Below are 18100 nucleotides of genomic sequence, written 5' to 3' on the forward strand. Positions count from 1 at the left end.
AAAAAAAAAAAAAAAAAAAACTAAATTATTATATCGTTTACATGTCAAACTTGAAAAAAACTTTAATTTTTATTTTAATATTACCGAACAAGACTGGTTTAAAATTCCAAAGCCTGTTAATATTTTTAACTATTACTTCTTTCTGAAAAATACAACAATTTTTTTGTGGTATAATTTAAATCTATATTAAAATATCTTTTTTATTCTTTGCAGTTTTGCAAATTTCTAGATTAAAAACAAGACTTCTATTAGTCTGTCAGTTAACGCGGATATTCTGATTTCTTGAGAGCTGAAAAAGCTTCTTCGTGAAAAACTTCTTCTTGTAAATCTATGTGTGTGAGTCAGTGAAACTGTGAGGATTGAGTTATTAACACTATTAGGGATTACCTTTAAATTGATATCAATATTATTGAAATCGTTTCAGTTTTAAAAAATTTATAGCTAGTTTTCGGTCGGCCTCACTAATCTGCATGCAGCACATTATGTTGATCATTTCGTGTAGTATGCTTTCAGGGGGCACTAAAAGCAATGCGCCACATTATTTCGAAATTAGAGTTAGACTACTAATCGCTCATAATCGTGCAGTAGGGATGTTGTCAAGAACTGGAGAGCAAAAAATTCACAGATGTTGACAAATATGGAAATATATTAGGTAGGGCATTACTTCTGCCACCCAAAAGTATATAAATATGTTGAAATTTTTTTTAAAAACCCGATTTAAATGTTAGATTTGTTAGCGTGATATGGATGATTTGTTTGTCAGGTAAAAAGAAAAGAAAGATAGCAGTACTCCAATTATTTCCCAGTGTAAAATCTTTCTGTGCATGGCAAGTTACATTTAGCTCATAACTTATACTAATATGGAGTGATAAGGTCTTAAAAACTCAGGATTAGAAACATGTATTATATAGCTAAACTTTTAAAAGTGCAGAAGTCGAAATTTATATTAGCATTGTTTTATATATTTATTATCATTAAAAACTTGAAACTTTTGTCATTCCCGAAAATTCGAGATCGTAGGTAATGCTCAGATCTGCTCCATGGATATTAAGAATGGCATAACAAACCATATCGCTGTTTAACTCTCTATAAAACCTATTCAATCGTAAAGGATTGTTTTTTGATAGGTTTTTTACAACGATTTCTTTAGATTTCAACAAACTTTATAAATTTTTTTAAATTTGTAATAGCAACATTTTTTTCGCCAAACCTGACAAAACATGCCTGATTGGGAAAAAATATAAAACAAAAAAATTATAATAAATAATAGCAAATATTTGGACCACCCTATACGCACACAAATAAATACCACAACAGCATATTTAAAAAAAAAAGCATTTACTAATACATAGAAAGTTATCTACACGGAACACAATTACATATACAAGTGTTTACATATGTACAAAAAAGGATTGGACTTGGGTTTTGGGGCTAGTCTTTTTATTATTATTACTATACGTTGCAAAATAAGTTTCAATAAAAATAAAGAGAAGCGTTTGCTTTCATCTTACCTTCGAAATTCTTATCCCCCATAATATTGATGATCTCCTGATCTTTGCCTTGGCGTCGTGAATCCAATAAATCCATATCGTCACGATAGCCTTTCTGTTCGCCGACATTCGCATCCTTGGAATTGATTTTACCTGCAAATGTGAATGGAGTGTATGCTGAGAATAGAGGCGGTGCAATGATAGAGTGCAAGAGAGGTGAGACGGGGGGCATAGTGTTTTAAATGGCGAGATGTTTGTATGTATTAAATATGCAATATTTTAGTGTTTGTTATTGTGGTGGTGATACGAAAAGAAAAACGTAAGAGGAATGTGCGTTGAAAATGAAAATGCATCGATGTGATGATTACAAATGATAAGATACGAAAATAAAGAGAAAATAAAAACCGTTATTGTCTTCGAAGTTTATTTTGTGTTTTCTTTTTTTTTTTTTTGGGAGGTATTTTGATAAATATACGTAGATAAATATTTGCATAAAAATTTTAGATTCTTAAAAATAAGTATATATAAAAGTATATATGTTTAGTTTGAAGTGTTATTATTTGTATTTTATTTTTTGTTTTTTGGTACACAAGTGCTTTTGCAAAGATATTTCAAATGGGGATTAACTATTATCATATTATTATTATTGTAGGTAATAATAATAGATACCGAGAGTAGAAGAGGAAAGCGAGACGCATTTGCAGACAAAAGCGAGAGACCGAGATATGTGAATACGAAGAGTTTGATAACCTGCCGACAGGAGTAATGCTCGTAAATACTATGAAAAGGTGCGACGACTAACATAAGGTTTCAAGACGGGAACATACTCTTGCAGAACCCTCATAGGTGATCTAGTGACTGTGGAGGGAACACTTCTCCAGCCAAAATCCACAAGGGAGACCCACAATCTGCGCCAACTACCATGGGATAAGCCTCCACAACGTAAACATATAAGAAGAAATAATTATAGTTGATTGGAAGTGCTGAGTTTTTAAAATCAAAAAAGAAAAATCTTTATATAGACATGTTTAACAATATCTTGTCATTTGAACCATTCGCGTTAGTAAATCTTGTCTAAAATATGCAAAACCAAAACTTGGTAGCGTTGAGGACAGCCTTTATACCACTTTAATGAAGCATTCGCATACTCTCTATCACGGAATGTTAACAAGCAGAGAAATGGCAAATCGAAGACAGCTTCTTTAACAATACGAAGTAAGTAATCTTAAGTTTTATGATAGAAGGCATCAAGGAGTCAACTAAGAAACGTCTAAAGTTAAAGGCGGCCACCAGCATTGTGATTAGATATACTAATAATCGCATTCTAGTCAAAGAGGTCCTCAAATGACAATTTTTAGGGGGCCCCCTAACATTTTAAGGCTACAGTTTTTCAATAGTTTAAATTAAATTACCGCCCAAAGAGTCCTTGTAGCTTTGAGAGGACCGCTAGGATTTATATTTAGCTAAATTGACTGCTCGAATAAAGTCAATGTTGAACGGATGCCAGACTCTTCAGAAAATTGAAAAATTAAAGTTGAGAAAAGATCTCAAAATAACGAAATTTTAAGGACGCGAAAATATCTCAAGATAGACATTTGTTATAAATAAAATTTAAGTGGAACAAAAGCACCTTTTTTGATCAGTTTGAATGACATATAGTTCGGTATAGGCACAGTGGTTCGATTTGAACCATTCTTTCGGATGTTGTGGCGTTACTTTGGAAAAAAGATCTATGCCAAATATAGTGAACATCAAATAAAAAAGCTCCATACAAACTACTCAAAAATAATTTGTGCCGAAATTCTTAAAGATATCACGTCAAATAAAAAGTTTCCATACAAGGACTTGATTTTGAGCAACCAATTCGTATGGCATTTTTTTGGTTTAGTTAGCCGATAGCAGGACGATGGAACCAAGTGTAGAAGTTCATGCGAGTGAGGAAAGTTCCCTGAGCGCCATTCACCTTGCAGTGGCCAGAAACGATTCTTTTATATATGCTCAAGTAGCTCCCGACTACCGGTCTTAGACCAACTATCGTCTATGTATCCAAAAAACATCCGTTGAGGGCCTAACATCCCATCCGAGGGTTGTGAGTCGGTTTCGGGACCCGCCACGTGTCTACGCCAATAAAGAAGAATAATCCGATAACAGCAGTTACGACAAATAAGGATGTTCTTGGAAAGAAAAAAACTTGTTGGAAACTTCAGATGGATATATCAAAAGCTGAAGAACTACTACGCGTATATACAGAGGATAGACAGATAGACTCATCACGCTGTAATCATATACATATGTATACTTTATAGGGTCTCTGTCTGTGGATCACATTGAAGAATAGTTTCTTAAAACAATCATCAAATTAAGCAAGACTTATGGACTTATGATCTTTATGATCCATTTAATAGGAGTTTTAGATACCACAAGGGACCGGCGCTTTCTACACTTTCCAAGTGAGATTCACTGTTAGGATCAGCCTCTTAACTTTACTTAACCCAAAAAAAACCAAGGGTTACAGAAAAATATCGTTGAAGTCAGATCCACTTTGGGTCGGCCCTTAACTTTACTTAACCTGAAACAACCAAGGTTTACAGGAACATAATCGTAAAACACATGGCGTAAAGCTTTAAGATTCAATGTTTTGCACTTTTTTCTTCCAAAGCTTACTTCATTTAGAACTATGATAAAGGAGTTCAAATGCTGGTAGGTCACTTTCTCACCCGAAAAATGTTGATAGGTCATTGGAGAGTACTTATAACTGAGTCATCTGGCATTTAACTCTTTTATACTACCTTTTACATTCCTTTTGTAGTTCAAACCAGCTGTCAGGTTTCACTCAACAATATGGACATCTGAACAATTAAATATATAAAGTTGCAGGTGAACTGAAAGCCATACAAAGCGACTACCACAATAACACTTATTCTCAGCTTAAATTCATAATTTTCTCCTTTTCATTTCGCTTGTACACCAACTGTGGAATTTAATTTGAGCACATTGCTGGCAATTTGCCATTATCTGGCACGCCGCCAAATCTCTGCCAGGAGGATAACACGAGCAATACTCAGGGAATGTGCATACGTTGTTATAATGACAGAATAACAAAAATTAATATTGTTGAATTTTTCGCTTTTATATAGGATTATATTCTCGAATTAAATATGTATGCAGCACATACATATGTGAGTTTCATATAACTTCAGGGCAGTCAGCTGCATGAAATATGCCCGACAGAGTTGCTGTCGTAAAGCGAAATATATAGTATACGCGAAAGCAAATGTGTGGCAATTGGGATCTTGGGTGTGTGTTTATAAATATCAGTCTACGGTAAACTATGTAGTTATGCCTATATGTATTTTATTACAAACTTATAAAATCTTTTTAATATGCATTGCACTATATTACTTACCTGATGGGCATGCCGCATGTTGCCCGGTTGCAACATTCTGATAGAAATAATTCTCTTCCAGCCAACGTGGCGCACCATGCGAACGGCATTTTCCAGCAATTTTATCCCAAGCGCAGTATGGATCCTGCAGCGCTACGCACTCACTGTGGCGAGTTTGGTTGTTTGAAGGCAGAGCAATGAAGAGAGTGTGAAGTAAAGGAAAGTAGTGAACAATGGAAATTTAAATATAAATAATGAAATATGTATATATACAAATATGGAGTATATGTCATGTAGTCATTAGGGTGATAATTTTTGAAATCACATACACTTTATTACTTTTAAAAAAATTGGTATGTAAAAGTAAAAAAAAAAAAAAAAATTATAAAAATTTATCTCAAAAGTTTTAGCTTCAGCATTTTTGTACAGTTGCAATTATTGAAAACGTGAGTTGTTCAAAAATCTTTTTTTAGTTTTGGTGTTAGGGCTGACTCACTGGAGAATAGACGCAGTGAGCTTCTTCGCGGATGCAGCGGAGTTAAAATGTATGGTTAGAGGGGAGTCTTGCATCAGCAGTTCTCGATCAGCTCCTTTTTCAGACTGCCAGATCACTTCAGTGTCTTTCACGGTGAAGTGGAAGCCAACAAGGTAGCAGCAGCTGTGCTTCTGCGAAGTTCGAATTCTTTTAGGAAAGTATGTATCCACTTCGAAAGCAGATCTGCTATACAGGCCTTGAGTTCGCACGCGCTGTTCGGACACTAACACTTGTGAAACCCTTTAGTCCAGAGTGGAACGTAAAAGGTTTATTGAACTGCTAGCTCTTAGAAAGGCTCACAGTGCGGTAATGATAGGTGTCCAAATGGACTTTGCTTTCGCCAGACTAAGGTATATATAATATTGTGGCAGACTCTGGACAATTTGTTGATATGACACGGTCTTTCTGATCCATACTTTGGAGTTCTGGGCATCACAATGGACAACCGTCTCTAACAGCCCTATTCTATCAGTTTCTTAAGGCCCAAAATGACAATTCTTATTGAAACTCTGAGCTCATTCATACATGCAAAGGCGCGGAGTGTATCTTTGAATGTGTAAAGTTACCGGCAGCCATTTCTCGTATGTGACTTAGCTAACATGTGCTCAAAATTAGAAAAAATTCCAGACGAATTCATGAGTTATTACCAATGAGACGGTTGTGCCAAAAAGTTGGCTCGATGTTAGCAAAAAGGCTTGAATATTAATCAAGAGAAAGAATATTACAACATTTCACAAAAATACAACTGTGTAAAAAGTTTACGTTGCTTAAAAAAAACAATATCTGAAGTACAGTAAGTTGGTATGTGACTTGGCTAAAATAATCCGAAATGTAGGCCACACTTCTTAATGGTATTATTGTATGACGTTTAGGTTTCTAATAATAAAACTTATCATACATTTGAAGCGATACTGTTTAAACTCAGTGAATCAGATTATCTCTATTATTTAGGCATGAGACCTAGCTAAAATATGTTCAAATGGAAACGAAATTCTAAGTAAACTCAAGTAACATTAACAACTTGAAATTTTTCTCAAGTAAGTAAGGTCAAAGTGTCTAAAAAGACATCCGGGTGTAAAGCTTTCCAATGACTCAAGCCTGAACAGCATTCTACAAAAAACCTTGGGAATATTTTATGCACTTTTAACAACAAAAACATATAAACTAAGGTGGTATGTTTCTTGGCTTAAATATCCCTAAACATAGAACACATTTATTATTAAGTATCTGAGAAGTTTGGTTTCATCGAAAACAAATGTGGTATTCTGACAGAAAATTTAAACTGTTATCAACATTTAAAGGTGATTGAATAAAGGTAGTAGATTGAGTTTTACCGATATTTAAAGATGATACAAGAAAGGTATGATGTGTAAATTTCTGTTGTTATATTTAATTTTGAAAACGACAAAATTAATTTTGAAAAATTTGACTAAAATCGAAAATTTCCAAAATAAAAAAAAATAATCAGCAAGAAAGAAGTATTTTTCAATAATATTTAATCATATATTTATGTCAAAAAGAAAATTACATAATTTCGAGCAATAGTTATAATGTATTCAATAACTTTTTGTAGCCTATTTCGAAACTTTGTTCTAAAATTTGTTGAATAAGAAATATTTGTTGTTTGTTGGAACTACGTATGTTTCGACAACAGCAAATACTTTTTTTTGACATCTTTAGAAAGTGTTTTACTTGTGGTGGAAATATTCTGTATAATACTTAACTTGTTAGGAAAATCTTACCTACATGTCTGATTTGAGAATAACTTTCTCGGAAGTAAGCTTAGGTGAAAGTTGCAAGCAACGCTTTTCCAAAAGTCTCTTGCTTGAAATTGAAAATTACTTAAAAATATCATAAGGTATATGAAGAAAGTTGCCTACATTTCGGCGTTGAGAAAACTTTTTCGGAAGTAAGCATATTCACCTATATTTGGCTACCGATTTAAAAGGTACCGATTTAAAAGGTCCCTAACTCACATTTGAAAATTCTATAAAACGAAACTATAGTTGTCTGCAAAAACGTGTCTACATTTCGGCGTTGAGAAAATATTTTCGGAACTAAGCTCAATCACTTTAATTACCATAGCCTCAAAACAATTTTTTCGATAAACATCCCGACCACCCTTATAAGAATATGCATCTGCATCTGCAAATCCTTACACTGCTCTTTTTTTAACGAATTAACTGCTGCGCGCCAGCAAGTATGCAACGGCTAACCATTGGTGAACTCAATGTGTCACTGACTTTGCAGTAACTGACAATAGTCAAAGTACATAACTGTGAAGAAACAACAAAAAGCAAGCATCATTTTACACTTACCTACAGCTGGTGATTTTTTCATCGTGACAGCGATGCAATTGTATTGCAATCACTTGGCTATCGGTGACAATGATTAATTTTCCGTCATCGTAGCTGCCGTCCTTTGGTTGGTCTGTGAAATGGAAAAAGTAAAGAAGAAAAAAAATAACAAAAAACAATATAATAAAAAGTTAAACAAAATGTGGCAACTTTTAATGAGTCTCCTCGTAGTACGACAAATGTAATCAATGCTTGACATGCAGTGGCTGAATATGCTTTAAGTCGCAGGAATATGAACAGATTGAGTTGCGACTTATTTATTTGAATTATATTTTTTTTTTTACTTTTTAATTTCTTAATTAATCGAACTTACCATACTGCATGGTGCGCACAATTTCCAAGTTTCTAATCGGTTCACTCTTCGGCAGCACATCGATTTCCTCAATCACCACCGATGAGACCTTCGCATCTGTGTCCGCCGATTCGGCATTTACGGACTTAATAATCTTTCCATGATCTGCGAGAATGATAAAAAAAAAATAGATATTATTTTTATGCTTTTGCACTTTTGGGTCAGGTCTATAGGATCTGCCGGAGTCGTATGGGGGTAATATCACGTCTCTTTGCGTCGGGGATACTCTGTTATCATCGCGGCGAGAGTGTGCGGGGGTTCTTTTCCAGGTCGGAGGTTTAGACACCTCATGCAGAGGTACCTGTATCTCCGTTATCTTTGGTGAGTTAGGCACGCCTTTGTCCTAGTTAAGTCTAAACGATCCCCAAGTTTTGATGGTCTTAACGTAGAGATGTGCAAAAGCATGTGGAAGTTTATCAGGGAATATCTGTAGGCCATTTATAATAAGTACGTTTTTGAGGGATACTTTTCACGCGAGTGAAAAAGAGCTAAAATCTTTCCCTCCTGAAGTCCCGTGATAAGATCAGAATCGATTCTCGTTCTTATTTGCGCAACAGTCTCCATCCAGTACTTGGAAAAGCGCTGGAAAGGTTTATGGTGGAACGGCTTCAGAAGCTAACGCGGGGTATATGGTCGGTTAGGCAGTAAGGGTCCAGGAAAGGACACGGCATAGAGGTTGCATAAACAGAGAGACCTCTCTAGTTGGTATGAATAGGAGATCGGACTAGTTCGTGGCTGTCCGTAGAGTTCCATCTGAGGTCAATATACAAATATTTGGAATATTATGATGGACTCTCTGCTTGAACATGACTTTTTTCTTCTGGTCGAAGGTCACTCGCGGTTTGAGTTAAAGCGGGCTAGATGATAATTTTTAGGAATTGGAAATACTTGGGTTTTAGGTGTGAGGGTGGGCATATCGATGGAAAAAAATGGTGACAATGCAGCTTAAGACAGATTGTCGCCGGTTCGTAAACCAATTCTTCGAGTAAATGGCGTCAGCATCAGGTAAGTGACGCATGTCAAGTGATGATGCAAGTGTCGGTGGCAAGACCCAGACTCCAGAGACAACTATCTGATAGGTCGGTTTGTTTTTGACCATGGACTTGGAGTTCGCATCAACTTGCTCATGCGGCCTGCCCTTCGGGGAGTATCATCTCGAATGCGGGAAGAACTGACAATTTGCTGACAATTTGCTGACAAATTGTCAGTTCTTCCCGCATTCGAGATGACTTACATTGCAACTGGGTGCCGAACCCAAAGTACGGCAGCGGTTTTAGATGCGCGTCGGCGGTTTTAGGCGCCGTGGGGTAAAACTGTCATCAGCGGTTATCCACGCAACACACACTGGACATTGACCGATAAAAATCAAGTCTTTGTACGGACAAGTTTTTTTTATTTTACACGATATCTTCACGAAATTTGGCATAAATTGTTCTCCAAATGTTTTCCAAGACAACGATATAATCTCCGAAGTAATTTTTCAGATCGAATACTATATAGGGTTTTTGACTAACCAAACCCCTTAAAAAACTCACAGCATTGTTGCAACATGATTATAAGCACACACTCTCTTTTGCCTTTTTATTTCTCCTGTTTGTCTCGTTTTCTTTCTTTCTATCCCTCTCTCTCTCTCTTTCTCTAACACTACCACACTGTAACTCTTGTTCACTTACCTGTGCCGATGAATATTACGTCGTAAGTCTTTCCGCCGGGCGTTTTTATCTGCGCATCCACAGCGATTTGTGTGAAGCGATAACTGTAAGAAAGCAAATGAATTGTTATATAAGTGAGTAAATGTAAGGTAGGACTAAGAAAAAGCACACACGCTTATATGTTTATGTATGTATGTATATATGTATATACGCAAGCCATTACAAAAGTCAAGCATAAAAGGATTGGCTGAACTTATCGCTTGTTATCGAGGGTGCGACGTTATTTTGCTGTCTCAGTGGTGTAATTAAAATTCAGGGCAACACGCCATGTACATCTTTACTATCCCTACCATACATATGCATTCATACATAACACACGCGCACACACATATGTAGCGCCAACAAGTATGGCGATTAAGCTTAGTTATACAGTAGACGGCAGTGCCGTTATGTGGTGAATACTCATAAAAGATGACACGGTATAAAAATATGTACCTAACAGCAGCAAGAGCAACAACAACAACTACAAAATACAATGGCTTTCGCTCAAAAGCACAATGCTGATAACAATGTTGTGTTTGTGTGTGTGTGTGTGTGTGCACAAAACCACATCACTGCTCTGCACTGCTGTTGATAACGTTGCCAACAAAAACAATGGTGGCTTGTAAAAGCATGTCATACAAATAAAAGTGGATGGCGAAAAAATGTGGGATTATAGAATGTATTGTCGTACTTTTGTGCACTTGTAATTAGGAACGTGATAATGTAAAAATATTATTTCATTCATTTTATAAGCACATTAAGCAATGGGAGGGGTACACAACATAATGACGTGGCATGGGAAAGGTTGTAGAAGATATTGCAATTAGAAAATGACATGTGTATAAATATACCTATGTGTGCGTATGTGAAGGGGATTAAAGCCTACTGGATTGAGTACTTGTTTATAGGGTATATATATATTTTTCTTAGAGGAGACTTAGAATGTCTTATTTAGATTTTGAAGATGACAAAATTTCAACACAGGGTAAAAGGATCGTTTATGTGAAGCTTTAGTCATATGTTCCGTCGCATTAACTTGGGTTTTATTTTACGAATTTTATTTCAGTATTGTTGGTTTATAAGATAATGATCATAGCTGAAATCACTGTGGGGGAGAGAAATATTAATCTTGATACTACGAGTGGCTGTCCGCAGGGTGGAGTTCTACCCGTTGGTGGCAGAGAAGGAGGGAGAGAGCTGGAGGTATCTAAAGAGTTCAAATTCCTATATCTCACATTAGATTCAATTTTAAGGTGGAACAAGCATGTGGAATTAACATTGTCCTGAGCCACCAACGCACTCTTGATATGCAGATGCCTAGCTGGTAGATCCTGGAGCTGCAAGCCAGGTATCATCAGTTGTCTGTATACTATGATCGTAAGGCCTACTGTCACTGATAAAGCGGTTGTTTGACATCGAAGGCAATGCAGTCTTCGGTAGGTCTTCAAATATGGAAGCTGCAAAGGATCGTCTACGTCTGAGCTTCAGGGGCAAAACGCACTTACCCAACCGCAGCAGTTCTAGTAATGCTGGAGTTCAAAATCTGTACCTCAAAATATTTTGACTAGAATACTGTATAAGTTTCACGATATTTCATGGAATTGTTCTTCCACATATTAGGTTGAAAGGGACGCTACCTTTTCGAAGCCTCATACCATTGAGCCGCTATCGAAATGTTTGAAGACCGTTATAAGAAGCGATAATACCTATACCCTACGTTAAGAACTCACCCTTGAGGGACCTTGAGGAAAATCTTATTGAATAGATATATTGTTGTTATGAACTCAAAAAATATATATATCAATCCGATTTCCAAACTATACCAAGCAAAAAATACTTTCAACAATTTTTGATTTTATTTCTTTACAAGAAAAATATTGCTTTAGAGAATTTTACAATTTTGCTATGAATTCTAAAGAAATGTGCAGTGCTTATGCCTTATGAAAATGTATATTAAGCAGACACATCTCTACTGAAAATTAAAAATATTATCTCTGCTTAGATATGCTCCACTGTCACTGCCTCCACTCGACATACATACATATAATTCACAATAAATTCCAACTACTTTCACTACAATACCATGATATGTATATATTGATATATATGTATATGTATATAGCAAAGCAAAAATAAACTAGTTTTCCAAGTATTCATTGGATTTCTCGAAAAAGCATATAATTTGTGAACCATAGCTAAAATGGCAACAACGCAGCTACCAAGAATTGTAGTTCATGCTTGGACCACTATGGCGTATGAGTGATCTCCGCAGCTACGAATGCTATAAATTTTAAATTAAAAACTTTTCTTTGGAAATTTTAAAATATGTATTGCACATTCACAGAAATGAAAGCATATTTGAAAGCTTGGCCTTAACATTTGCATTTTGAAATTTTCTTGTAACAAACATTTAAATGCGTTTCACTCGAAATCATGCTCTCTTAAGCCAACTAAATGAGCTTGCTGAATGGGATTCGCACGAAACTCAGATTTGAATAAGACTATAATTTACTATGAAAAGTAAATATATAATATATACATACGTATATACTGTCATGTGAAGAAAATTATAAAAATTATATAAGTTTAATATAAATATACTTTAAATAGTAAATATATTTCGAATAGACAGTAGTTAACTCAAGGAGAATTTAATTTTAAAACTTATCAGTAAGAATTGAAGAGATCAAAATTTAAAAATCGAAAATGTCAAAATTTAAAATTCAAATATCTTTTTTGTCATTTATGGTACATAATGAAAATTAAATTGGCAATATAGCTTGGACACAACGAGTTATACATTTTTGAAAAATGGTTAAGTGCTTCCTTTACGTGCAATAATATTTCTTCAACGAGTCTTTGAGGTTTGGATTTCGGTAAAAAATATTTTTTTTTCAATAATTACAATTTTTTTCAGTCAAAAAATAGTATTTACCATTAATTACATAAATTTTACTTTTTTCAACAATTAAATTTTTTTTTCAAAATAATTTTTTTTTAAATTTTTTTTTTCAAAATTTTAATTTGGAACCAAATATTTTGTTTTTTTTTGACAAATTTTAATTTGAAACAAAATCTTTTTTTTTTAATTAGAGAATGCTTTTTTTATATTGGTAATTCAGCTAAATTTCTTCAAAAAGCCGCAACATTTTTTTTAATTTAACATTTTTTGTCATAAGAAGAGGCTCCGTTCCCGTACACAAAAATCCAAAATGTTCGATGAAAAATTCGAAATTTCTTTTCGAAAAATTCTTTCGAAATGTTCATAACATTTTGCACATGACTGCACATCTCAATATATCTTTTCCAGTTGTCGAGTTAACTTCTTTCAAATATAATGTGAAATATTGTGTACTAAGTGTACACGTAATTTAACAGCGAATTTCAGGTTAACTGTGAATGTTAAATTAATATTGCATGCCAAGTAACAATGAATATTATTTAGCAGCAAATGTCAAGTTAACAGGGAATATTAAGTTTACAGTGAATGTTATGTTAACAGTGAATGTTATATTAGCAGTAAATGTTTATGTTGTCTAAAATATATTTTCTAGTATTGAAAAATGTTTAACATACTATAGTTCAGAAATTATATTCGTTTTTTAATACAACAATTTTTTAAAGTCTCTAAGCTATTTATACTATTTATCATCAACAAAAAGAAGGTTCTCTGTTCTAATACAAAAAAATTTAAAATTTTCGAAACAATTTTCGAAATTATCATTTTATTTTGCACATCACTGTATCTTCGAATATTTTTTTCCACTCACCAAGTTAACTTCTGAGTAAAGTATTACTTACTGATTTCCAACAATCAACTATATAGTTGACCTCACACAGCGGTAGAAAGCGTAAAGGCACACACATACATACACACGTACAAGCAATGTCATCCAGCAAGCAGCAATAAACAGCGTAAAGTACAGTTATCATGCACATTTTAGTTGCTTGTACGCAGAAAAGTTAGTTAAATTTCCAAACTGGCATTGCTGAAAATCTATAAAACTTATACACACACACAGGCACAAAACTTGAAAAGTTTAACGGTAACTTCGCGATGAGTTGGATGTGCAACTAAGTGACAAAGTGGAGCTCCTAAATACATCAGAAAGCCAACTAATACTCGCAAATATACACACACACACATGTATTTAACAATGAAATGCGAGCAAGTTACGGCCAGAACAATAACAAGCTTTGTTGTTGGTCACACAAAAAAGCAAAAACAAAACAAACACCAAGCACATACTAACTACTTACAACAAAAGGAAAAACACATAGTTGGTCGACTTTGTGACCGATTTTGGTTTGCTATTTTTCTTGTTGCACGTCAAGCTGTTGTTCGTTTGTGCGAAAGCAACGAAAAGTTACTTGGCTTGGGAGTTTTCATTTAAGTTTTCAAAATAATTTCAAAAGCCAATATGGCAGTCAGATTGCAATAGTTAAGCAAAGAATATACGAAGTGAGCGAAACAAATATAAGAAAAGTAAATTAGAAATGCACAAAAAATAAAATGGAAAAGGTTAACTTTGGTGGAAAAAAGTAGAGCACATAACCTTTCTAGCTTGAGGAATTTTATTAAAGCCGATTAAGTGGGACAATGCTGTTGTAGAATTTGTGGTACTAATTTAAAATATCGACCATTGCTCCAGTATTGGTTGTTGAAAAGATTGTTATCTAAATTTTAAATTTTTTTGAAAAACATAAAATTTTCTATGATTTCGAGCATGAAGACTGTTGTAAATCGCTGCCACCGAACCAGTAATTTAAAGGAATAACATTTTTCTGTTACTAAATTTTATTAAAGGAAAACCAATTTGTACAACTGATAACTTAACCTTAACTGGTAACTCAACCTTCACTGTTAACTTAACATTAAATGTTAACTCAACATTTACTGTTAGCTTACAATTAATTTTTAACAATGTTAACGCTGTTAATTTAAAATTATTTATTAACTTAATATTCACTGTGAACATGTCATTCGATACTAACTTAACATTCGCTGTTAAATTATATTAACTGTTAGCATAACATTCACTGTTAACTTAACATGCGCTTCTGCTTAATGTTTCTCTTACTTAACATTAACATTACCTTAACTATTAACTTAACATTCGCTGTTAATTTATCATTCACTGTTAACATGCCTTTCGCAACTACTTAATATTCACAGTTACTTACCATTCACTATTAACTCAACATTGGCTTTTATTTCTATATTCTTTCTTAATATTTATTGTTAACTTAACATTCACTGCTAACTTAACATTTACTGTTAACATTTAACTTGACATTCGCTGTTACTTAACATTCGGTGTTAACTTAACATTCATTGTTAACGTAACATTCAGTGTTAACTTAACATTCACTGTCAACGTAACATTTACATGTTAACTTAATATTCGCTTAATATTCGCTATTAATTCAATATTCACTGTTAACTTAACATTCACTTTTAACGTAATATTCTGTGTTGAGTCAGTTTTTAGTTTCTTATAAGAACCACAAAGCACATTTCTTCACATCAGAAAACATAGCATTTTATTATGTCGAAACTATTGAAAAAAGTAATTGACAAAAACTCTGTTCAGGCACTCTGTTAAATTCATATTAAGGAGTAAACAGTGATGATAATCCATTGAAGAAGTGATATCGAAACAGTAAACCACTTGCGATTCATAGTACATCACATAATATTACATTACTTCACGTCAGATTTCTCATTGTATTTTATTTAAGAGCAAATCATATCGTAACTTATTTTACTTCAAGTCACACATGTCACATCGCACTCGGTCTCATTATAGCACATAACAGCATGTCGCCGCATATTATATTAGATCAGCATCATATCATTGTATGAGACATCACTTTGTATTTAATTGCTGTCACACTAATTTATATATCAAATGATAAAATCCCATCATCTCGTATTACTTTAATCAAATCACTTGAATGTGACATTGCTCCTGTCATCTAATATTGAAATACGTCTACCACCTCCACTTTATAATAATTTAAATGACTTACATAGCATCTTGTCACATCATATTACATCATAGCCTCATATCACACTGGATCGCATCAGTCTATCATATTATTTTTTATTTATAGAAAAATCGGATCACAACTAACCGCATCATCTTAAAATGACTTAAATCAAGTCACTTCTCATCATCAAAAAATTGCATCAAATCACATCTTATCTTATAGCATCACATCATCTCATATTAAAAAACATGAAGTCTCCTTATTTCGTGATATTAATATACCACATCAAAAAATATTAAATAATGTCAAATCATATTACCTCCTATCTGATTGTACCAAATCACGTCATATTTATGGTATCCCAGTGAATCTAGTATCTCAAATTGAATTACATTAAGTCACTTTAGAAAGCGGCTACAGTGACTGCGATCCTGTCGAGAATCATGACATGAATCATATAGAACGTAGTCGCACAAAGCGGTTGCAGTCATACCTGGTCTTAGCCACCGGATATAATGGCCTCTGCGTTAAGTAAAATGTAACGTAAAATAAAAACCAAGAATGCGTCGAAAGGCCGACGAGCGCAAAAAAGAAGTCTGGGTGAGTGTTAAAAGCAATGAGATTCGGCAGCCAAAGGGCGTACTACTATGAGCAAAACCGAGTAAAATTTCTGGTACCGAAACGTACCGAATGTTGGAAAATGCCTTCAGTGATCATTTTTTGTCGCGAAGATATGCTTTTAGTTGATGAAAATTATTCAAAAAGAGTTGAGAAGACGTTGACGACGAAGCACGTCCAGGAGGGCCATCGACATCAGTTGATGACCAACATGTCAATAAATTAAAGGAATTGGTGCTTGAGAATCAACGATACACAGTCAGAGATCTCACTGGCTTCGTTGGAATATCGGAAGGATCAGTAAAAACATTTTAAAATATCATTTTAGCGTAAGAAAAGTGAAAGCTCGATTGGTTCCAAAATTACTAAATTGTTTCGAAAAAACAGAGTCGCGTTAACGTCGGTGAGACAATGCTTTCTGACATCAGGATGTCATGAAACGAATTATTACTGACTATGAGTTGACTTATGATCCGATAATAGATGATCGATTGGGTGAATATGTTGGTATAGAAGAGCCGAGGCCGAAAATACTACGTCAAAGCAGGTTAAAAATCAAATTAATGTTGACAGTGTTTTTCGATTGTCGAGATGTGGTGCACTCCGAGTTCTTTCTGACCGGGAAACTGTCAACAAGGTAAAAAGTTGAAAAAATTAAATTATGAAGCCAAATAACAAATAATATATGAGCCTATAGGTTTCATGACAAAAATAGAGTGGCTACTTAAAAAACCTAAGTAAACCGGCCATTTGCCGGTGACTTGAAACATGTAGATAAGAATCCCAGTATCCATTCGGATAAGTACATAACTTAAAAGTGTGGATAAAAAGTTAAGTTTTAATAATTCATAACACCTATATAAACCGCAATAAATATATGTATATGTATCACAGCCACATATTATATTGCGATACAGACTTGCAAGTTAGCAGAAATTTAAAATGTCAACATAAGTAAAATTTATTACGGAAGTGAAGGGAGCTGGATACACACGCGTATACATATGGTAATATTGGAGTTGTTCGCACGAAAATCAAACGCATATTGGTATATGAGGCAGTTTTTACTGCCACGCACGAAGGTCAATTAACGACTCAGAGGAAATATTTACGCATACATATGAACAGTTCGAAAAATATGCTGAAAATCTGCAACGTCTACTGCCAATATGTAAGTATGTATGTACGTAGTATATATGTAGGTGTAGAAGATGAATATGATACCCCTTCTGGTGAGTCAACAATTTTCCGACTTTTAAGTGCAACGTCTAGCGGTATTTTTTCGCTTGCAACGGCATGCAAACTTTCGTCTCAGTTCACTGTGTCAACGTTTCAGCTACATAAGTTAAATGCAACAACAATAACAACACATACAAACAAGACGAATATCAGCATGTCTATGTTTGCAGACATGAGTGCCATAAGCACACACGTGTGCATGTAAGTGTATGTGTGTGAAATCTAGTGTTTGCAGAGAGTTAAAATTATGAAAGCGCAATTGAAACCAGAAAATACACAAATACAAACAAACGCATACACATATACAACTATGTACGCGCAAGACATGCCACATACGCATACAAACTTGCGCCAACAAGCGCAGCAAAGCAACGTTGCATGCAACACAGCGTGGTGGTAGTCGACGCAGCGGGGTCATTTCAAGTACCAAATGTCT

The 18100-nt window shown here is 34.3% G+C and overlaps 1 protein-coding gene across 8 annotated transcripts in view; it reads right to left on the minus strand.

Annotated features, from left to right (window-relative positions):
• Positions 1-18100, minus strand: part of LOC108973563 (semaphorin-1A) — a 458547-nt gene that overhangs the window by 24641 nt on the left and 415806 nt on the right. For 5 of the 8 annotated variants that reach the window (XR_001993734.1, XR_001993732.1, XR_001993733.1 and 2 more), the window contains 5 exons: positions 9793-9875; positions 8081-8224; positions 7729-7840; positions 4897-5039; positions 1512-1667 (listed from right to left, as the gene is read on the minus strand). Coding sequence is in view for 1 of the 8 variants with exons in the window: in XM_018940915.1 (XP_018796460.1) it covers positions 1512-1643; positions 4897-5039; positions 7729-7840; positions 8081-8224; positions 9793-9875 (614 nt within the window). In the remaining 7 variants the exon portion in view is untranslated. The remainder of the gene's footprint in view (positions 1-1511; positions 1668-4896; positions 5040-7728; positions 7841-8080; positions 8225-9792; positions 9876-18100) is intronic. The other 3 variants (XR_001993737.1, XR_001993736.1, XM_018940915.1) reach the window with 1 other exon arrangement.

The sequence above is a fragment of the Bactrocera latifrons genome, unplaced genomic scaffold (genome assembly GCF_001853355.1).
Source record: "Bactrocera latifrons isolate USDA-ARS-PBARC rearing strain unplaced genomic scaffold, ASM185335v1 scaffold_49, whole genome shotgun sequence".
In the NCBI taxonomy this organism is placed as follows: domain Eukaryota; kingdom Metazoa; phylum Arthropoda; class Insecta; order Diptera; family Tephritidae; genus Bactrocera; species Bactrocera latifrons.